We start from the raw sequence: 23,189 nt of genomic DNA on the forward strand, positions 1-23,189 counted from the left end.
AAATCCACCATTTTTTAAATAAAAATCAAGAAACATTTTATATTAAGTGGTACTTATTATTATTATGAAAGGATAGTTTTAGATGATTGATTTTTTTTGTTTGGCGATTTGGAGCAGTGATTTATTTGTCTGGTGCGGAAAACGCGTGGCATTAATATTAGTGTCACGGAAAAGTATTCGCCGCTACTTTCTTTGTCTTTTAACGACCAGTAAGACCAAGCCTGGTCAAAGGATGTTATTATTGTAAGATTTGGTCTGATTTTTTAAATTTATGGTCGTGGTTAAAAGTAGAAAGGAAGAGTTTGAAGTCGTAAAGTCACGTCGGAAACTCGAAATTGTGTTGGTAAGTAATATTGAAGCTGTCCAACCGATTATCGAAAGACAGAAGAATTGTATTTTCTCCCATAACTGTAACTCTTATTTTGTATTGGAACGTGTAGACTTTGGGTGGGTTTGGATGGGCTTTTAGGTGCGGTGCGTTTAGCTTACTTTTTATCTCACGCTACGGTATCACTATAGTATCTAATCTCACCGCTACCGCTATTTTTACACTAACCACAGGTAAACGCACCGCCAATCTAAACTCACCTTTTGTTGAAAGGTAGACTCAAGTTTTTCAAACGAAATCTTATCTGGTATGATTAATGGTGATTTAATATTGTTTTTTTTCACCCTTTTTATTTTTGAATATAAGTTTAGAATGGATCTCATGGAATTTTCCTAGATAAAAGTATTAGGATAGGTAAAAGTATTAGGGATAGAGATAGTAATGGAGTGGGGTGGGGTGAGAGCGGCTCGAAATTTATCAGACGGTTCGAGTTTTACCATTCTTAATCATGGAGGCATCTGTATTGAGACTTAGCTTGCATTTTGTCATTTACTCAAAAATAGGTAAAATAGTCATTGTATGTCAAATCAAATAGTAAATTAGTCATTTTAATTAAAAAGTTTATCCATTTGTGTTATTAAAAATTGGCATAACTGACAAAATAATCAAATAGTGGCATGTGTACCTCATTGGCTTGCAAGAACTAATTTTTAATAGTATAAATGTATGAGATTTTTAATAAAATGATCAATTAATTTGCTCTTTGGTCTAATGTATAAAAACTAATTTACTCATTTTTTAAGTAGAGGATAAAATGCAAACTTACTCCTATTATAGAGGTCCCCATGGTGCTTTTGCTAATCCCAATACAGTAGATCTTTCTATGAACATTACAAAGAACAATGGGTAGACAAAGTTTACATTAATGTGTTTGGTTGAAATTTTGAAAATTAAATTAGAAAAAAAACTATGTTTTCAATATTGTATAAAAAATGTTACTAAAAATGTTTTGTTTAACAAAAGAATGATAATAATGATTTTATCATTAAATGAATAGAACCGTAGCTAGACCAATATAAATACATAAATATTATTATTTTGCAACATTTTTAAATATCAAATTTATATTGTTTGAATTCATGTAAATATTATTATGTTTCATATTTTATTATTAAGAATACATTTTCATTGTTGAAAGTTATTTTTAAATTAAAATAGAAGAAACCATAAGAACCTTAGGTTTTGACTATATTACTAAGGTTGAAGGTTTCTTTTAGTGTATATTATATGAGGCTTTTATTTATATTTTATTTTAGTTTAAAATTTACAACACGTAGATTTAGTCTAGAGTTATATTGGTTTAATCTTTATTTAATTTATGTTCTGTAATGATTAACTTTGCTTTTATAATGTTTTTAACGCATTAGTGTCTTTACAATCATCAATCAATGTAAATTTATTTATAACTACTCAAAAAAAAAACTAGAAAGCTTTTTATAACATAAATAATTTAATTTTTAATATTTCATATGGTTAGCACAAATGAACTAACAATAAAAATAATTCAGACTAAAATTAACTCACGCGATATAATGCAATTAGAGATCCACGCATGAGGTCATGACCATTGCATGTATAAGACTTAAGGTATTAAAAACTTAGGGTATCAATTTTACCAATAATGTCAAATCCTTGTGGGTAAATTTGCATTTACCAATAATAATTATTTTATTTGATAATTATTTTCAACAAAATCAAATTTTAATTACTTAAATAACTTATTTAATTTTTGAGATCACGTTTAGTTCAATCGTAATTGAATAAGATCGTAATAAAATAATTATTCTATGGGAATAGAATAGAGATGTAATAACATTACAAAGTTGTTTGGTTAGATAGAATAATGTTATGGAGTAGATGGAGAATTGGTGTAAAATGACATTATCATCTTTTAATTAAAAATATTTTATTTACATTATTATAATTTTATTTAAATTTAAATTAATTATATTTAATAATGGAATATAGAAATAAATTAAAATTTATAAAACAATTATTTATAATTTTTATATTAATAAATTAATTTTAAAAATCTGTTTATAAACATATTAAAACAATATTAAAAAATATATAACATTTAAATATTATCTATACTAATTTGCTTTGGGGTACTTAAACATTTCTTGTCGTTCTCGGATTGATAATAATTTTTCTCTTCCCTTGCTCCATTCATTCTTCTTCAATCTTATCCATGTACAAAAACCTAGAAAATAAAAAACCCAAAACCAGCCTTCATCTTTGTCCATTGCTGGTCATGAATTGATAATGATTCTTCTCTTCTCTTGCTCAGTCTCACCCATTCACTCCTCTTTCTATCTCACCCATGTACAAAAGTCCAGAAAATAAATATTTCAAAGCCACGCTTCATCTGTTGCCTTCATCACTATCCATTGCCGGCCATGAATACAGAACACCAACATTCATCCTCTCCCTCTTCTCTTCATTGATATCATACTCGTGTAAGTAATATTATATTTACTCGTGATTTATATATTGATTATTATAAAAATATTATATTTAACTTAATATCTTATATTATCCCGTAAAATTAGAAAGTCTTTTTAAAAATAAATTTCTTTGAAATGTTTTTATTTAAAATTTGATAATATATTTAAAAATGATTTTCTTAAAAACAATTTTAATGGACAATTAAAATAGAAAATTAAATGTAAAGATTTGAGAGAGTACCAGTAAATATAGATATGTACCTTGTTTTATATATATATATGATATGATTAATTTTCTTTTTTTCCATGCAAGAATTTATCGTGTGTGTTATTTAATTTTTAAAAAATTTGTAATATCATTTAGAAAAATTTCACATAAAATTTTAATGATAAAAAACAATTTTTGTTATATATTTTGAAAATTTTAAGGGTAATTTACATATGATAAAATTTCAAAATTCAGTGTTTACCAACACTATCGAAGAATCGTCCAATCTTAAATCACGGTCATTATGATTTGTTCTGTTTTTCTTCACTTTACATAATTGAAAGGGACGTGAATATTAAATTAATAATAGCTAATCATAATATTTTAAAGCAGTGGGTCACAAAACAGCATTCTATTTCTCTTCAATCCTTTACTTTTACTTTAAATTCAAAATTTAATTATAATTAAACTATATAATATTTATAAGTACGAGAATCATTATTAAAGAAATGATAAAAGTTTAAAATTATTCATGAATTGTCAAAAAAAAAAATCATGAATTCCTCAAAAATTATAGATGAAATTTAGTTTAAGTGTAAAATTATATATAATTATTTTATATTTTTATATTGTATATTTTATTTCTTTAAATACATATAATTAAATTAAAATCTAAATTTTATGTATATATTTAAACCATAAAAAATTATATATATAATTACATTAAATCAAAATCCATTTATCAATTTAACATCACTGCAAATTTATATATAATTTTAATATTTATCTCTTAATAAATATAAATTAAATTGACTAATAAAAACAAAAAGTTGGATTTGATAAATGATTGAACTAGTAAAAATCAAAATCAAAGTTTTTAATTACTATTTAAAAATATTTGAATATTCTTAGTAAAATCCATGTATTATATTTAATGTTCATATCACATTAAAACTAAGCCGTATAATTTATTCGAAAGTGTTTGATTTGATTTTCAATACAATTTTTAAACACTGATTAGGATAAGAGTTGATTATGGGTGGGGTAGATATAAAAATTTAGGTCTATTTTTAGATTAAGTCTAACTCAAAAATAAGCTTAAAATTTTATCAAAGTACGATCTAGATAAAAATATTAAATTAAGCCTGGTTTGCTTGTATTAAATTTTTTAATATGATTTTAGATAAAATAAATTTAAAAAATAATACATTAAAAACACTAAAAGCATTAAAATAAATGTTTCCCAACAAATTAACAATATCCAAACAATAACTAACAAAGTAATAGTAGAAAAAAATTAGACAAATTAGACAAAAATCTTACTCAAAATCTGATCCGTTTAGAAAACAAATCTTATATTTCCATGCCTATATTTTTATCAAAACTCTCTCACTTTACAAATAAATTTTCAAATCTAGATAAATAATCCGACCGATAACTAAATCTAGTTAAGATTCTAAACATCCCTTTTACTCTATTTTCAATGCATACTTTATAAAAAGAGCAATTGATTAATTATTAATTTACTAAAATATTCATTGATGAGCCCATTACATTGTTAAAAGGTTCTCGTAAATTCTATTCTTCATGGTAAGGTTGCGTAACATTTAAGAGAAAAACGTATTCTTATTAATTTTAGATTATCAAGAATCATGTTTGTTTTATTTATAGTATAGTGATAAAAAATTCCTTTAAAATAATGTCTGAATCCGGTTTCCAGACATTTTCTATTTTAATAAAAAATTTAAGAGGAAAAAGATAAAAAAGTTAATAACCTATAAATATATAAATAAAAATAAAAATCCCAACTTAGACCGAATAATTTAGATTATGAAATTGCATCACTGTTTATTTAAAATTGAAAAAAGAGATTATGTTATATATTTTTATAATTAAAATTAATATTTTTAACCGCAACAATAAAAATACAAACATTTTATCTTATTAAATTAGAGGAATAATCAACTTGAATGGCAGTATATGTAAATATATCTGATCCTAAGGTCAATTGTAATATTATCCCTTCAGCTCCCGCTCACCAAATCCATTTTCGCTCATTTTTCTCATATTTTCTTTGAAACCCTAAATCACCACTAAACACTCACAGAGGAAGCATTGAGATTTTTAATGCAGCAGATTTTGACTCAAACCTTTCATTTTCGCCGTTAAATTTTCTGTCAGAACAGCTGTAAGTTCCTTTTTAAAAAAGTAATTTTTGTTCAAGTTTTTATTTTTCTTGATTTTGCACTACTTTTGACTTTGTCTTTGAATCTCGAGGTAAATTTCTTGCTAATTTATCCTTACGGTTCTTATTTAAAATGCCAAGCATTCATGAATATTTTGCTCAAATTTTGGGTTTCAATAGTTGTCTGGTATTGTTAATTTGGTTTAATTTTGTTTCTAAAATTTTGACTTTGAGCTTTATTGTCATTGATTGCCTGTTAAGAAATTTGAAAAGAAAATCGAACTGAATTTGAAACCTTACAGTTCGTTTCTTTCGGAGCTTAATTAATTAAATTGATGTAAATTGAATTCTTATGAATTTGTTTACCGCAAGTAAGCAAAAAAATTCTTTCAAAGTTAGTCAACTAATTAAATCTTATAAATTTTATTATGATCTTAAGCAATATGTGTAGTTTCTCTTTTCTTTACTTTCTCCCTTTCTTTGCAGTGTAATCTGATGGTGGGAGGCAATTCTGAAATGGAGAGCTGTATAGATGCAAATTCTAGTGCCGTTTCATGTTGTGATGAGTCTGTTCATGGGACGGTGAGCGTTGGTGATCCCATAAAAGACAGTGGAGAACTTGATGTTGAATTTCTCAATGAATTTGATTTATATGTGGAAGACATCAAGGATGGATTGGTCGTTTCTAGGATGGTGAATGACTCGATCATCAGGGGCATGGTCAATGCTGTTGAGCAAGAGGCAGCTGATAGGATTGCTCAGAAAGAGTTGGAATTAGTGAGGTTGAAGGAAATGTTAAAATCTTACCATGTTGGTTCAGATGAAAACCAACTCTTGAGACCTTTAACGAAGAACAATGATCCGAATATTGGAAAATTAAGTGCATTTTCAAGGTTGTCGGATGCTTTAACTGACCATGACAAGATACTAGAATCTTTTGGCAGACTTAAAAGTGCAGCTAAAGGGCAGCTTAAGAATCTCAGGATAGATATTGGCCAAATCAGAGGGCATGGTTCTATTAAGAAGATTAATTCGGTTTCTGAGTTGGTGGGATTGGGTGGTATTTTGCAAGAGGACGAATTGAAGAAACGGATTGGAGCAGAGAAAACACTTGATTCCTTAAGTGAAACTCTGGAATCTGTTTTTGAGCAAGTGGGCAATATTGTTTACTCATCCAAGGTTTCACACTGTCAATGGCAACAGGAGCAAGAATATCAGGAAGAAGTTGAACGTATGGTAATAACAATCTGCATCCGCGGTTTAGAGGAACAGCTTGAGAAAACACTTTGGGATCAAAATGCTCAATGGTATGGTAATGAAGATGTATGTTGGTTTGAGAAGATCAATGAGATTTCCTTCTTGCGTCAGGAGTTAGATGCCATTTCAAAATCACTGTCCAATCCTGAATCCGGAGTGCTGCATTCTCATAGTTCATTGGAGATCAATGGTGACGTGAGTAATGATAAAAGGACTGATCATTTGCATCAAAAGGTTCTAGGAAATCATGTTTCATCATCAGTTTCACTTTGGGAAGGAAATGGCAAGGACGGAGAGTTGGTAATTCCTGTGCCAGAAAATTTGGATCCTCAACAACTAATACACATGAAAAAGGATGAATTGGTGAACTTTTTCAAGGTTGAGATGACAAAAATGAAGAGGAACCATGACTATAAACTACAAGAGATGACTGAAAAATATTTTAGTCTCAAGCGGGAGTACTTGAAAGAGAGGGGTTCTTCTCTTCCATCTAGGAAAGATAAGGAGTTTGATGTCTTGAGGAAAAAGATCCCAGATGTCATACTGAAATTGGATAGGATTCTTGTGGAAAATGAAAAAGTTCCGTTATTAAGTAATAATAATGATAATCTCAGCATCTTGAAGGACAGATTAGAATCTCTACTTTCAGAAAATCGTCAACTGAGAGACGCACTCTCTGATAGAAAAAAGGAAGTTAACCAGCTTTCTTCACAACTTTCTGATGCCATAATGAATATCTCAGAGCAGTCTCTTGTTGAGGAAAACTTACTTAGAAGGGTAGAAAGCCTCGAGTCCGTGGTTGAGGATGCACATATTGAAGCTACCATTAGTTGGGATGTATATAATTTCTTGTTCAGGGGGGCAATCAGCCAGGTAAAGTGCATGGCTGAAGATTCAGAGATGGAGCAAAATATCATGAAAGAAATTTATGACCTTATATTAAAAGATGCTTCTTGCAATATGTCACATGCCAGAAAGAGTGGATTTGAAGATTCTGATTTGGAATCTTTAGCTATGGAAGGGCTATGTGCAATCATATTCAGAGAAGCCTTCACAGAAGCCAGGGAGAAACTCCATGACTTAAGTATGGATGCGATTGAGAAGGAAAGGGTGCTAAAGATGGAAGTTGCAGAGAAGGAAAATTTGCAGGAACAAGTGCTCCTAGTGACATCTACAGTTAACGAAAAGGAGAAGTTACTTAATGAAACAGCGGCTGCATTGGCAAGAGAAAAGGAGAAATTGATGGCAGCTTCTCAAGAGCTTGATAGTGCAAGGGGTTGGACAAACCAGCATCGAATGATAATTTCTAAGTGCAATGAAGAATCCAGTGTTCTGAAAACTAATCTCCTTCAAGCATCAGAGGAACTTGAGCAACACAAAGTGGAGATATGTGGATTGAAAACGAAACTTGACCAAGCCATGAAGGAGTTGAGAGAAAGTAATGGTGAGAGAAGCAGGCTTCTTGTTGCTGCCAAAGAGAATGATAATATTTTATCATTAGTTAAAGCAAATGAAAACGAGCACAGAAAACAGATGGAATCAATAATTATTCTTGTGGAAGGACTGTCCAAGGGAGTTGCTGCTTTTGAAAGTCGAGTAGGAGAACATATGGAGAGGAGTAGTCTAAGGTACTTTCTCAATTGCTACCACCTTTTTTCTATTTACCGACTGGTAAATCTTCTTTCTACTTTTAGAGTCAGAATATATTCTATGTTCTATTACATGCCCTTGCAAATGTATAGAAGGTTAAAAGTGGAAATAAACCCTCAATATGCTGTTTAACTGTTGTCTGCTCCCTAACCAAATGAATTATCCTAGGTTCTCATTCTGGTTGTAACTGTTGAATGCACCGTTTTTTATGTCAAATATATGGTTTGGATTTTCCCTTAGCCCTTGGCTTGCTTAGTGAAGGAAAATAGGCTTAAGGTCTTTGTCTCTACTTCAAGACTTGCTTTCCAGATTGCTAATACTCACAAAACTAGTTAATATTGTCAAGAAAGTTCGATTTAGTTCATCCTTCTCATGCTTAACCCTTTCAACTGAAACTAACTTAAGAGAACTATCATTTTCTGACAGATCCTTTTGAGACAAATGACTTGTTGCTATTTGCTTATGGTATCTGTCTATTTTTTAATTCCACAATTGACTAAGGGGTAGCCCTGAAAGCATCTCATCCCTGCCTTGATGCAAAATGTTTGTATTTATTTATTTATCTGCCTGTTCAGGACCCTATGGTTGGGATACTGGTGTATAAATTTTATATCTATCAAGTTAAGCTCATTTGGATATTTTAAAAACCATTCACGCGGGTCTATTTCCTCTTCTTTTATCGGTGTGTGGCCTTATGTCCTTTTGCTCAACTTCATGTTCATATATGGACCTGTCAGCTTTTATTATCTATGAATTATAGTTTGGTTTGATATTTTGGCACTGAGTTGTCATCTGGTTGTTTTATTTTAAGCGGTTTCTGCACTATTTTGTAGGGCGAATTTTTATTGCATTTATTAACATCAAACTGGTCAATTTTCAGGTTGGAAAGTTTAAGCTCCCAATCCAGTTCTCTAATTCAGATGGTAAATAAATTGAAAAGAAAGGGATTGCAATATAAGCAAAGTCTTGAAAGGAGACGCTCTGACCTTGAAAAAGCTGAAACTGAGGTATGTCAGAAGATTTACTTACAGGATTCCATCCTGAGATGGCTATATACATATATGACCTAAAATGAAGTTTGGAAGGAATATCTAAGCTTTGCTAGCATTTTTTATAATGATAAAACCAAGCTGGAGATGTCTTCTATGGTACAAGTAATGGCATTCTTTATCTGAAAATTTCCTCTCTTTTTCAATTAGCAACAGTTTAGGAAGAAGGCTACTGAAAGGGTAGTGTAACGATACAGTAACAAATGCTTTACTTGTTATTTGATCACCTATCTGACTGTGCACTGTTGGGTGGAATATATGATTTATGATCTCACATTATTAAAGGTAAGAAATGCAAAATGAAGGAGGAAGAACATGATCTTTTTCAATCATGAAAGTCTTCATTTACAAAATCCGATGGGTAGATATTATGGCTGGGCCTATATTAACATAAATGCTGACTTTTGATTCAATGTAGAATTTACCTCCATTTAAGTTTTTGTATTAGTGGTATGCAGTTAATGTACTTGAACTAAAGTAGAGATCTTTGCGTATCACATTCCAGTCATAATAGAGTTTTGCTATTTGGTAGGTTATTATTATTTATTGCATTTCCCTCTTGTATTTTAGGTCGATCTCTTGGGTGATGAGGTGGAAGTACTTCTAGGCCTTCTCGAGAAAATATACATTGCACTTGATCATTATTCCCCAATATTGAAACATTATCCTGGAGTAAGTTGTTTCTTAATTCTACTGTACTTTAATATCATTATATTTCTTAAAAAGGAATTATTATTACGCGTCTTTGCAACTTTTCTTAGCCACATAGCATCGATAATAACCAAAGTATTTAGATTCTACAAATCTTGCTTCTCTACTGTGTATGTTCCTTAGAATTAGCTGTTTCCAGTAATTTTCGTATACTTGTCTCGTTGCACCGAATATTTGACATTCTAAATATATTGTTTTGCTCCTTTCAGATTATGGAGATACTGAAGCTGGTTAGAAGAGAATTGAGTGGAGAATGTAACAAGTCACTTTGATTTATCCTTCATTAGGTAGTGCTTTTAATAAACTTAATGCACCAATGCAATCCTAAACCATTTTTTAATTTATGAAATGCTCTTTTTTTATCAAAAAGGAAAAAAAAATCGTACCAAAAGCCAGTTGGAATTCTTTTTATTATTAGCTGTTGTATAATGTTATGTTAGTTCGTCTCTTCATTTTTTTTTAGGTATCTGTGTTTGATGCATTATTTGGATATTGGTATGAGGATATGATCTTCCAAGGATCCTTCAAGTACGTGAAAAAAATTTGGAAATTGAACATATTCTTGTTGGACATATACTTATATCCAACACCTCTCAAATTACACCCAACTCCATGTAGCATTGTTTTTATATGTGCTTGACTAAATAATTATTGTTTAAGAAACATCGTTATCATGCCATCTATTTCTAGTATAGATCTTCTTTAAGTACATGGAAAAACTTAAAAAGTGAACATATACCTGTCATCCATATAGGCGTATCCGAAACTCACATGCTACACCGAGTCCAAGTAACGTAAATATAATGTGTTTATATGCATAGGACTACATTATTGTAAGCTTAAGGAACAGCATGTTCATGCCACCTAGTTCTTGCATGATTATTTTCTGAACTTATCTATGTCGATTTTGTTTACAGATGAATGTTGATTCTTTTTCACCCCCATTCAGCATGAGGGTAGAAATGGTCGCACGGACAAAATTTTCCACTGCTGATACAATCAAGAACAGGTTTATGTGCAGGTGAACCCGGAAAAATACACCCTTATCCCTGTTGATTATGTTATTCTCTCTGTATAGAAACTTAGAAGATAGCATGTAAAAATCGTGGCGATGGTATCATCGGGACTAGTTTACTTAGATTTGTAGGTATTTTGATGATACTTTCTTTTGGCATGAACTCATGAATTGTTTCTAGCTTTTAAAATGAACCACACAGATTAGCTCTTTGTTTCTAACGATAGTTATTTTAAGTTTTACATGCGTTTTTCTGGCAATTCTTATATTTGTATTTTTTTAAAATTTCTTTTTGGTGTCATAATTGTGTTATAAGTTATTTTTTATTTTATATAATTTTTGACAAGTTACTAATTCGCGATATAAGGATTTTGATTCAGTTCTGTATTGTGTCCATGAAGCGATCATATGTTTTTTAAATTGTGGATGAACCAGGTACAAGACATCAACACATAGACTCTACTCATCTGCTCTTTTTATTATAATTTTGGAATTAGAATTTTCATTAATTTTATTTAAGATTTTTGTTAAATTTTCATGTAAAAGACTGTTTTAATGAATTTGAATTTAATAAAAGAGTTTTAAAATTGAATTTATATTTTTAAATCTAAAAAAGTTAAAGGGATTAAATTTCGTTAGATATTAAAATTTAAATGCACGAAGAATACAAGAATTTGGAGTAGTTTTTAACCATTCTTAGAAAAAGAACAAATAAGAGTCAACTCTAAATGTCACTAAACTCAATTGTTTTTTTAAATGGACTAGTGGTTGAATTGGTAAGTCATTGGTTCAATTGGTCCAGATAAAAAATAACTAAAATTTAGAAAAATTAAAAAAAAAACCGGTTCAAGTCGGTTCAGTCGATTTGTATTAGTTTTCAGTCTAATCAGTTTAAATCCACTCTTCTAGCTTGTACCTCGGTCGGTTCTTTATCCAACCGATCAAACTAGCCGGTTTGATTCGGTTCAAACAACACTGACTAAACTATTAATAAGTTTATGTTTTAATCACTTAATTTCAAAAAGTTAAAAAAATGATAATTGAACTATTCAAAAGTTTTTATTTAAGTCATTGAGTTGTTAAAATTGCCATTATGTGAGTTTATTTGTTCGTACAACTTGTACCAATTGAAAGCACTCGTTCTCTTTTTCTTTTTACAATTTAGTTTTTTTTTCTTCATGAAACAACTTTGAACATCAGAAATCTACTAACTAAAATTTAAATAGCTTTCTTCTCCAATCTTTGACACTTACTATTGAATCAACTTGGATTTAAGGTATGTTCTTTTACTCATCAATGGGTATTGATCTACCGTACCTATCGTCGAATTGCTTGAAGCTCGCTAATCAAACTTTTTTCTAAAAAGTTAACAACCCAATGCCTTAATTTGAATAGTTTAATGATTTATATGAAAACTTTCAAATAATTTAGTGACCGTTTTGTAACTTTTTAAAATTGGTTCACCAAAGTTTAGTGACCCTGTGTGTAATTTAACCAAAAATAATTATGAAAATGGTGGGTTGGATAGAGAAATCTGGGGCAGGACCCGATACAGTAAAGGGTCCGGTCCAGCCATCCGCTTTCTATGGTAAGCTTTGCTTCAATGACCAGGCCCAGTCCCACTACCACCTTCTCGTTGTCGATCCTGATCTCAAAATCAAAATATTCAGATCTTTCTTCTTCTATGGCGCTTCAAATCTCCCATTCTTTTAAGATCCAAATCACAATTTAATTCAAGAAAACAGAACACATTTTCTTTCGATTTTGAAACATTCTTTTTCACTCTTTTAGATCCATCGTAACCATTATTTCTTCTTCTTCTTCTTTTTTAATTATTCGAAAAATATATCGATTAAAGGAAAAAAGCTTCCCATTTCCCTCAATTTTTTATTATTTCGTTTGATGATTTGTAGATCTTGAAAATGGATCTACAGCCTTCCCCATCGGGAAGGTCATCGACAGTTGGTCGGACCTCTTCATTTTCCGTCGCCGATTCGGGTGGCCAAACGCTTTCTTCGGTCCTTAACAACCCTCATGCTGGCAAATTGGAAGCTTCTTGGGGTTGGTGGTCGGTCGCGCCGCCTGAATTCACTCCTTTGACGTCCACCAAAGCGGCTTGCGACCTTACCCGATCCGACTTCCAATCATACGTCTCTTCCATCTCCGATTCCTATTATCGATTCGAGGATATTAGGAATCACACCACCAAGGAGCAGACTCTCGATGTCGATAACATTGGGGAAGCCCTCGTAGCTTGTTTAAGGGAGGTTCCCGCCCTTTATTTTAAGGAAGATTTCGCGCTCGAAGATGGGGGGACCTTCCGGGCAGCCTGCCCTTTTACTGATGTTTCTGAAAACATTATACTTCAGGAGAAATTGTCCCATTACTTGGATGTTGTGGAGCTTCATTTGGTGAAGGAGATTTCGTTGCGCTCCAATTCTTTCTTCGAAGCGCAAGGGCAGTTGCAGGACTTGAATGTTAAGATTGTGGAAGGATGCAATCGGATTCGTGATTTGAAGGAAACTATTCGGCTCGTAGACACTGATTTGGTTGACTCTGCTAGGCAGATTCAGGAGTTGAATGCCTCTAGGACCAATTTGTTGGCTCTCCAACATAAATTGAAGCTTATTCTATCTGTTAACCAAGCCTTATCCGCTCTTAAATTGGTCAGCTTTTTAATTTCCATTTTTCTCTTTTTCTTTGTTTAATCCACCTAAAAATTAACAGAAATGAAAATACTATATATATATTGAAGAGACTGCTTTGTTAATGCTTCGAGATGAATTTGATTTAGTTTTCTCGGTTATTCAGCTTGTTGCATCTTCAGAGTGTGCTGGAGCTTTGGATATTATCGATGATCTGCAACACTTACTGGTATAGATTCATTTATCTGTGAGTTAAAGCTTTGCGTTTTTTTTTTTTAAATTTATGTTCCTTTGCCTGTAAGTTGTTGAATTGGATTGTTATGTATTGCCACGTCATAGTCATAGCCAGAGTTTCTTCTTTCGTTCTTTGATTTCCATTAGGTAACCTTATGTTGGTTGGTGTACTGTGTGGCCCAAAGTATTGCTATTGTACATACTTGATATGAAGTCTTTGTGCTGCAATGATGATAACTTCTTTTTTCTTTTTACCTTCTTTTATAGCTTGATGGTAGTTTCTTAGCTTTAAAGCTATATTTATAGTCTTGCAAAAATTCTTGCCTCATGTTTTTTCTGGGTTGTCTGTTAAAGAAGGTGAAATTGTGTCTTTTCATAGGATGGGGATGAGCTTTCTGGTTTACATTGCTTTCGTCACCTTCGAGATCACGTAGTCACTTCTATAGATTCCATAAACAGGTATTATTTATTTCTAATGTATGGTGACATTAATGACATAAAAAATGTTTTTAAAAAATTTCCTCTTCTGAAACGATTCATCAGTTTGTAATCTTATCTATATTCTGTGCTCCTTTTGGCAGTATTCTTTCGGCAGAATTTATGCGTGCTTCAATACATGACAAGGGGGATAAAGATTCAGTTATATTGTTGAAAGCAAAAGCCAGGGCATCCATTTCCTTGAATGGCGAGGATGTTGGAGTAAGCTTAATTATGTTCTTTTCTTTGTTTGAAAATGGAATACTCTTGTTTTGCTGCTTATATTATTTGTCAATGGTGTGTGATAAATCCTGTTCATTTTTTCTCCGTTGATTGTGATCAATTCAGTGCCTAGGGAGGTCCAGCCAGTGAAGTATTTTAAGCAATACTTCTTGCACTACCAATAATATGGCAGGGATCCTTATCATCTAATTTACTTTTTTCACTGAGAAGTTGTGGTGGACCTGGCCTAGACATATTAGATGATAAAGTAAATTAGATTGCTTGATTGGACTACAATATTAGATGATAATCCAATAATAATATGGACCATTCCTTATTCTGTAATGTTTTTCACTTTAATTGGACTACAATATTGGATTAATTGCTTGATTGAACCAAACAGTCTGCTGATGGTAAATGCACATTGAATTTTTGTTGCCTGTTCACACTTTTTCTATGTATTTCTTTATTTATTTTTATTACAGTGGCTTGTAAGTTTGATTATATATTGGAACTGTTAACTAGAATGGATATGTTAGCAGGTTAACTTGGATGAGGAAGAAACCACCAATTTTCGAGATCGTCTTCTGCCTCTTATTATTGGTTTGCTTCGAACTGTGAGTAATATCCCCTATTTCATTTTCCTTTTATATTTTTGAACCTGGGGTGGGCTACTGATGCATAGGTGTTTTGATCTTCCACGAATGTCTTGACATTAGGCAAAGCTTCAAATTAGTGAAAGTTGAGCTACACTGATTGTCTTCCACAAATGTTTTGATCTTCCACGAACGTCTTGACATTAGGCAAAAGTTACAATGTTCATTAGTAAAGGTTGTGGGAGGAGTATATACATGTAGGAAAACTGCCACCTCTTACAGACAGAAGATTTATTTTCTCTCATATCTCTGATTCACCAAGTACATGTATTTGCTCCTATAAATATTATCTTACGGTAATGATTTTGGGTAGATTACCCAGTTCACCGGAGTTTTATACTCCTGTTTTGGTAACCCAACTTTCAAAAGTTATTTTTGGTCACTAATGTTATAGAAGTTATGCATTTCTTGTTTACTTAGGGTTAGAAACGAATAGAGCCCTTTCCTGGCGTTTTGAATCACTTTTTTTTGCTCATGCGGCATGTGGCATATAATAATATGAAGTAAAGCTGAACAAAAAGTTGGTCACCAAAGTTTTCAAGCTGTTTTATTCATCAGCTTCCACAAGTTACATTTTGGTCATCACAATGGGCAATGAGGAATGCCAAGAATTAGTTTCTCTCGTGTTTAACATTAGGTGACTGAGAAATTCATAACATTTATTATCTCTGACCAAACTAAATTTGAAAGGTGGGTGACTAAACAGAGAAGCGCGAAAACTTATGACCAGCTGGATAGTTTACCCAAGTTATTTTCTTCAATTTCCTCCAAGAAAGTTCTAGAAGGAAGATGTCTGTTCCAGACCTGCAATTGCATAATCCAAGCTATTAACCCCGTTTCTTTTTATCCTTAATTTTACCATGTCCAATAACTTTGCACTTTAAATGGTGGAATCTGAGGTTGGATCCACTTTAGAAGAACTGATCTTGTAATATGGTGATTGTTTTTCAGGCCAAGCTCCCATTTGTCCTAAGGACATATCGTGATACACTTACTGCTGATATGAAAACTGCTATTAAGACTGCTGTTGCAGAGCTGCTTCCGGTTCTGGTGGGCCAACCTCTGGAATCTGATATGGGTGCAGAGCGCACTGTCGATGCAGATGGTAAGAACTACTTTTATAATAAATCTTCCATGTGCGTCTTCCCACATGGCCTGTGTAAAATAATTTAGTTTTACAGCTCTCAAACTTCATATCTCTTTTTTATGGAGTGTTGTGGGTTTCTTGTGTGTGCATCTCTTCTGTTTCTTCCAGTTGTTAATGCTAACTGTCTGATGGCTAAGGTGGAGGCTTATCACTTGCTAGCAAATTAAGGAGTTTGTCATCTGGAAGCTTTGTCCAACTTCTGGCTGCTATTTTCAAGATTGTACAGGTAATGTATACTTGCCTACTACCAGAGTAAGCATTTGTTGAATTGTAAGGGTATAGAAGGCATTATTAATGGCACCTTACATTTGTTATGAGATGCTTGTATATGATAAGTATGTTTTTGGAAACTAATTCTAATGTTGTGGAGGAAATTGATCAAGACTAGGGTAAACTTGGGAGTGAACTGACTTTTGCTTCATTAATAGCATTGGAAGCCAATCTTCTGTACTTCCACTAAAGCATCTGGAATAAGATTTGAAGTTCTAAATTTTTAATATTTCTTAGCCTTTTAGCTGTTCTCTAGTGAAGGCCTACTGTGATTTGATTTGATTGGCAAATGAGATGAGCCACGGGTTTGGATTTTATCCAATCAACTGTATAAGGAATGGTTTGAGATTGACTACGTAAATAGAATGGTCTCTGAATGTTGAGCGTAAGTAGGTAGAGTGTCATATTCAGGTCATATGTCTCATGGCAGATGGTAATATATCTACTCTTTAATGCTGTCCATTTGAAAGGTAGGGCGGACTTAACTTGGGAGAGGCTTCAGCTTGTGTTTTTAGCAGTTAGTCTAGAAGGCTATTTGAGGTTTACATCTAATCTTAGAATCTGGTTATCCTTGTGTTCTTGGCAACCCGAAGTTATTTAAAGGCCACAAGACCGAAAAATTGTGATTATATCGTATGCCTGTGGATAAATTATATTTAAAAAGAAAAGATATGAGAACATAATAAGATTAGTAAAACTGAAGGGTTTATCTTGCTGGAAAATAACTAAGCTTGTTGGGTGGTTACTATTTCCCTGCCATTAGTCTGAGAACTGTGATTTGGTCCTTATGTATGACTTCTGTTAACATGTTACTGGCTTGCAATATCTGTCTCCTTTGGATATGTTTTCCCTAATAAGAATTGGGAAAACTCATTTTTATTTAACATAAAAAAATTGCCTGTAACCTTGTTTCTATACTTGATTAATATGTAGTATATGTTAAGCAAGGTATGGTTTTCTCTTTATGAACATTTCTGGTTTTGCTCAGCACTTGCCTAAGATGTAATATGATTTCATTTCATTTAGTGAATGCAGGCACATTTAGTCCGGGCAGCTGAAGTGAAAAGGGCCATTGAGTGGGTAATGTGCAACCTTGATGGTCATTATGCTGCTGATTCAGTCGCTGCTGCAATTGCACTTGGTGCCATGGTTGCAGAATCTTCTCAAGAGAGTAACGGTCAAGGTGGTGCACTTCCTCTGAGTGCATCTTTAAGGAGTACATCCAAGGTTCTTTCATCCCCAGGGAAAGGAAGTGATGCGATAAGCCCCTCAAATTTATCAAAGAATTTCAGGTTTAGCTCTCTCCTAACGTTTCTAATTTGCATTGTTCTAACATTGTTTGTGGTAGAATATATTGTTTCAGTAAATGGAAGATATAGTAAACCTTTTGTTTGAAGAGAACATTACAAAGTTTTCTTAATTGTTTTCCGAATTGGGTTGGATTGACCATTTCAACCTTTTGAATTGGAAACCAGCCTGTTATCCAGTTTATTGCATAATACCCCTAATTTTCAAGGAGTCAAAACCAGTTTAACCTGGGGCAAATTAGTTGTGGGCATTTTCTGCATGTTTCCTATCACATATTGCCTTGAGGTGTAATTAGCTACAATGGAACTCATTATGTTGGTGCCTACCATTTTGAATAGATTTACTGAATCAAAATTAAACTCTTCAATTTCTTGATTCCTACTTTGCTTCTTTAAAACCTTCTTGAGCTTTGTTTCCATAAAATTTAATTTAATTGAAATAAACTCAACTTGCTGTTACTTGTTTTACTTAAGATGTTGTAAATACTGCAGAATGACATGGTGCAAAAATGTTTTAATTTAAAGTAAAATTGGAAAAAGAAATAAAATCTGTTTTCTAAAAGCTGCAGAATGACATGGTGCAAACATTTTAGCTTGTCTCAAATAAAATAAAACCAGTGAAATAAAAATTCAGACTTTCAGTTTTATTCTTTTATTTTTTTACATCTATCTTATTTATAATACTCTTGGACCTTGGTAGGGCGGATGTTCTGAGAGAAAATGCTGAAGCGGTCTTTGCAGCTTGTGATGCTGCTCATGGAAGATGGGCAAAGCTGCTTGGCGTTCGTGCTCTTCTTCATCCTAAGCTAAGATTGCAAGACTTTCTGAGCATATATAATATCACTCAGGAGTTTATAACTTCTACAGAGAAGGTATTCATTTATTTTTCTCTAGTGAAAGAAATTATCAATTAACCTGTCTGGGGTTGTGATGATATTGTATGCAAACTTTTAACAGATTGGAGGAAGGTTGGGATATAGCATCAGGGGAACACTGCAGTCACAGGCTAAATCCTTTGTTGATTTCCAGCATGAATCTCGAGTTAGTTCCTTATCCCAATTGCCCGTTGTTTTTTTGCATTGTGATCTGTTGATACTCTGAATAATTACTGTTACCATCTACTGTAGATGACAAAAATACGAGCAGTGCTTGATCAAGAGACATGGGTAGAAGTAGATGTTCCTGATGAATTTCAGGCTATTGTTTCTTCACTGTTTGATTCTGAAGCAATAGTTTCTGGAAGCAAGGATAATGCTGAAAGTAATATGACAGAAAGCTACAGCAATGAGGGTTCACAAGTAGGTTCTGTGGCGCAGAATGAACCAACTGATTCTAGTAGCACAACTGCGGTAAATGCTGCCCAAGGGAAGGCTGAGGTGATTGAGAGAAAGAAATCTGATGCAGTAACTTCATCTCAGAGTAATAACAGTAATACAAAGGAACGTGGAAAAAATGCTACTCAAACACTTGAATGTGGCGGTGTTAGTTATCACATGGTTAACTGGTTAGTCATCTTGTTTTCATCTAACCCTTCTGTCATTATCCATTCTCACAAATATTTTCCTATGAAGTTGAGCTGTAGGGGTTTCTAAATCTCTCCCAGGATCAAGCATGCTGTTCTGTGATTAGCTATGCGTTTATGTTGACTGTATCTTGTTGCATTGCCATTCATACCCTTGTTCATTAACAAGAAGACAAAAATTACATGATAAACTAGTCTTGACGATGTTTACTTCCCTTTCTCGTTCCTTCCAGTGGCTTAATATTGCTGAAGATGCTGTCAGAGTACATTGACATGAATCATCTTCTGCCAGCACTATCCTTGGAGGTGGTTCATCGTGTTGTGGAGATTCTAAAATTTTTCAACACGAGAACATGCCAACTTGTTTTAGGTGCTGGAGCCATGCAGGTATGAAATAGTTTTGTAGCTAGGATATTTTTCTTTTCTAAAGTTTCACTTGAGAATAATTTGATTAAACCTGAAGGGTTACGGATGAGACTAGTGTAATCAGATGTGGCTTTTCCCTCTGCATGTTTTCTTGAGCCCAAGTTGTGGCCTAGAAAAATCTTAAACCATATATTGAGAAGTCTAGAATATACTCTATATATTATGAACTCAATTATTGTCATAAAATTTTTATTGGAATTGTATGGCATTGCAGGTTTCTGGTTTGAAGTCCATTACTTCTAAACACTTGGCCTTGGCAAGTCAAGTCATTAGTTTCATATATGCTATCATTCCTGGTAGGTTATGATATGACCAATTTGTCACTACTTTTCCCTAGTGCATTAGCTGCATCATCCTTGTTCGGCAACATTTAGCTAGATATCGAATCCATAAACTGAGGCACAATTTTTCTTAGTTTTTTTTAATATATTTGGAGGACCATACCTGCATATTTGGGTCCGAATATGTGATGGACACAAATATTTTAGAGAAAATGTAGAGTCTGGTGACTTAGCTATGAAGTTCTCTTACAAACATGTTTTGCACTACCTCACTTTTAGTCACCTCATAACCATTGTTTATTCAGTTTTTGCTATCCTTTATGGTCTTGTATCTGAAACATATTTACCAGTTTGAAGAAACAAATGGAACATAGATAACTGAGTGAGTATCAGATGTTGATTCATGAGCATTGCAGAAACCAAGGAACGTTTTTTAGTTCAAACTATTTATGCTATTTGCCTGTTATAGTTAGGTTCTGACATCCCATTCTTTTCAAATATGTACTGCTTTTGTTTCTTGTTTATCCCAAACACGTTCTTTTTATGTTAGTTTCATATTTCCTTGTTTATCGTATGCTTAGTCTATTATATTCTGTGCCGATTATTAATGTTGCCAAATAATTGACATCTGCTTTGTTTGTGGTCTAAGAATTGAGGCAAATCCTGTTCCTCAAAGTTCCTGAACCTCGAAAGTCACTTTTGCTGTCAGAGTTTGATCGAGTTGCACAGGTATAAGGCTTCATCACTATATTCATTTTATTATGTTACACCTCTTTATTTTTCTTTTTTTTTTTATCCTTTGTTTATGTGTATTCTATTTTATTTTATTTGACAGAGCATTTGTGGCATTTTGTTTTCTATTGATTGCTTGTGGATGAATTTAAATTTACTGACAAGTATTCAGTGCTACATATACAATTTGCCTTTTACTTGCCACTTGGAACACATTTTTCGATAAATGATTGACTTTATTTTTTCAAAATTCAGGATTATAAGGTTCACCGGGATGAAATTCATACAAAGCTTGTTCAGATAATGAGAGAGAGGTTGTTGGTTCATCTGCGTGGACTACCCCAGATTGTTGAGAGCTGGAATAGACCAGAAGAAGCTGACCCACAGCCCAGTCAATTTGCTAGGTCTCTCACTAAGGTAACTACGTCATTGTGCTCAATTTGACTCAAGGGGTTCTTACCTTGTTTAATCTCTTTTTCGTTTTTGTCTGTGGTGGATTCAGTTTAGAAAAAGCACTTTATTAGTTAGTCTTGCAAAAATTACACATGTCGGATTGGTAAAAGAAAACCCGAATTATGCCATTAGGTTTTTTTTTTTTTCCCAGCGTAACTGGTTCACTTGTTTTGTACATTTGACCTGAACTGCAATGGATGAATTGATTTTGATTGGCTGTTCAATTCATTTTTCAGGAAGTTGGGTTCCTCCAACGAGTTTTATCTCGTACATTGCATGAAGTAGACGTTCAAGCAATTTTCAGGTGAGGCAAAATTCAACTCCTAATTTAGTCACTTGATGGTCTGTTTCATCATTATGCATGATAAAATCATCTTACAATTATAACCACTATCACATACTACTTTGAAAACTGTTTGGAGAAATGTTCAAATATTCTTTGAATCAAGGGGGTGTCTTTGAAAAATACAAAGTTTTTGGGAATTTTGGAAGGCACCCATAGATTCATTTATATTCCTAGTTGCATATTGAATGTTAGATTTCCCTTCATGGTACAAGCTGGTGATAAAATCGTACATTACTACATGACCACACGCGGAAAAGAATGTAATATTTGTATCAAGCAACACCGGTTTTGATCTTCTTTATTGATAATGGAAGTAAATGGTTAATTGATGAAATGGAATTGTTCCCTTAAATAACTTAACCTCTGCTTTTCAGGCAAGTTGTTGTAATCTTCCATTCACAAATTTCAGACGCATTTTCACGCTTAGAGATCAGCACTCCCCAGGCAAAAGATAGGTATTGTACTGTTTTTCAGATTTCAATATGAATTCGAGTAAGACCTTTTCTTTGTTTTTTTTCTATATAATGGTTTATTCTTTTAATGATAGACTGTACCGCGATGTTACACACATTCTTGGATGCATTCGGTCATTGCCTTCTGATAATTCGAATAACTCTGCTACCCCAAACTGGGGGCAACTGGATGAGTTCTTAGCACAAAGGTTCGGGGCCGAAGCCAGTTGAGAATTATTGTTTTGTACAGTAATAGAGATATCCACATTTGAAGGAAACACTTGAAAGGATTTTTATCAGAAACCAATCCTCAGCCTATGCAAATTGCTTTTGTAGAAATGACTCAAGGTAAGGAATCTATGAATCTATTCTATTTCTTCGGTCCCCCCTAGATTCAATTGTTGAAATGTTTTTTAAGTTAGAAAATCGAGATATTATAAACCTACATTTGAGAACCACAATCTTGTTTCTCTACCTATTGTCATTGATCTTTTAACCCTTCACCATTGGGTTGATCTTGGTCATAGAGATATTGGGTGTAATATTTGGAATCTTCATCTATTATCATCAACCCGGGTCGGCCTCGATCGTCATTGAGACCTCATTTTCAATTTTGAGTAACGAAGACAAATGAGGAAATCCGTGATAATTGTTTGTGTCAGCTGCTGTAGTAATCCTTAATCCTAGTGTATTCATTCAGAATACCTTCTCTTGAGGTTCTTAAGTTTCGAGTTCGAGTTTCTTTTTTTTTGTCCGTTGGTTTGTTTTGTCACCTAATTTCCATGGATTAGATGTTCAATCTTTGAAAAAAACAAAGTTTCATTTTGTATATGTTGATTGCAAGTTTGGTCAAAACTTTGTATTGTGAAAGCGTAATTTCTGGTTATTATTAGCCATTCATTAATCATGTTATTAGGTTATATGAATAAAAATTTGCTAAAGGTATTTGATTGTTATATTTGCATTTGATTCCAAATTATCCATATTTATTTTATATTTGGTTAAAATATACTCCAAATCCTTATACTCTTCGTATATTTTATATTTAGACCCTCTGTTTAGTGTAATTGTAAAACTATTAAAACTTTTCATGTTAAATTTGTTGGGTT

General features: G+C 32.8%; 2 protein-coding genes across 5 annotated transcripts; both read left to right on the top strand.

The window, feature by feature from the left end:
- The first annotated feature begins 2,523 nt into the window (after positions 1-2,523).
- LOC105777043 (WPP domain-associated protein) lies at positions 2,524-11,170 on the top strand. 3 transcript variants are annotated; one of them, XR_008189841.1, is made up of 7 exons: positions 2,524-2,847; positions 5,715-8,113; positions 9,016-9,142; positions 9,755-9,856; positions 10,105-10,182; positions 10,359-10,423; positions 10,813-11,170. XR_008189841.1 is itself a non-coding variant. In XM_012600091.2 (6 exons), the coding sequence occupies exons 2-5, from the start codon at positions 5,724-5,726 to the stop codon at positions 10,165-10,167; spliced, it is 2,682 nt and encodes an 893-aa protein (XP_012455545.1). In that variant the 5' UTR covers positions 2,525-2,847; positions 5,715-5,723; the 3' UTR covers positions 10,168-10,182; positions 10,813-11,170. The 3 variants fall into 3 exon arrangements, 2 of the variants coding, with proteins under 2 accessions (XP_012455545.1, XP_012455544.1); XM_012600091.2 differs by lacking the exon at positions 10,359-10,423 and having other exon boundaries at positions 2,525-2,847; XM_012600090.2 differs by lacking the exons at positions 2,524-2,847; positions 10,359-10,423 and adding an exon at positions 4,949-5,231.
- A 1,360-nt stretch (positions 11,171-12,530) lies between these two features.
- LOC105776096 (vacuolar protein sorting-associated protein 54, chloroplastic) lies at positions 12,531-23,036 on the top strand. Of its 2 annotated transcripts, none has more exons than XM_052622165.1 (18): positions 12,531-13,576; positions 13,722-13,784; positions 14,169-14,248; positions 14,371-14,488; positions 15,028-15,105; positions 16,096-16,249; positions 16,429-16,517; positions 17,597-17,853; positions 18,569-18,740; positions 18,826-18,909; positions 18,996-19,372; positions 19,624-19,777; positions 20,031-20,112; positions 20,747-20,826; positions 21,085-21,246; positions 21,519-21,586; positions 22,003-22,083; positions 22,176-23,036. In XM_052622165.1, the coding sequence occupies exons 1-18, from the start codon at positions 12,833-12,835 to the stop codon at positions 22,309-22,311; spliced, it is 2,979 nt and encodes a 992-aa protein (XP_052478125.1). In that variant the 5' UTR covers positions 12,531-12,832; the 3' UTR covers positions 22,312-23,036. The 2 variants fall into 2 exon arrangements, with proteins under 2 accessions (XP_052478125.1, XP_012454025.1); XM_012598571.2 differs by having other exon boundaries at positions 12,532-13,576; positions 15,031-15,105.
- The last annotated feature ends 153 nt before the right edge of the window (positions 23,037-23,189 follow it).

This window comes from Gossypium raimondii, chromosome 10 (genome assembly GCF_025698545.1).
Source record: "Gossypium raimondii isolate GPD5lz chromosome 10, ASM2569854v1, whole genome shotgun sequence".
Taxonomy (NCBI): Eukaryota; Viridiplantae; Streptophyta; class Magnoliopsida; order Malvales; family Malvaceae; genus Gossypium; species Gossypium raimondii.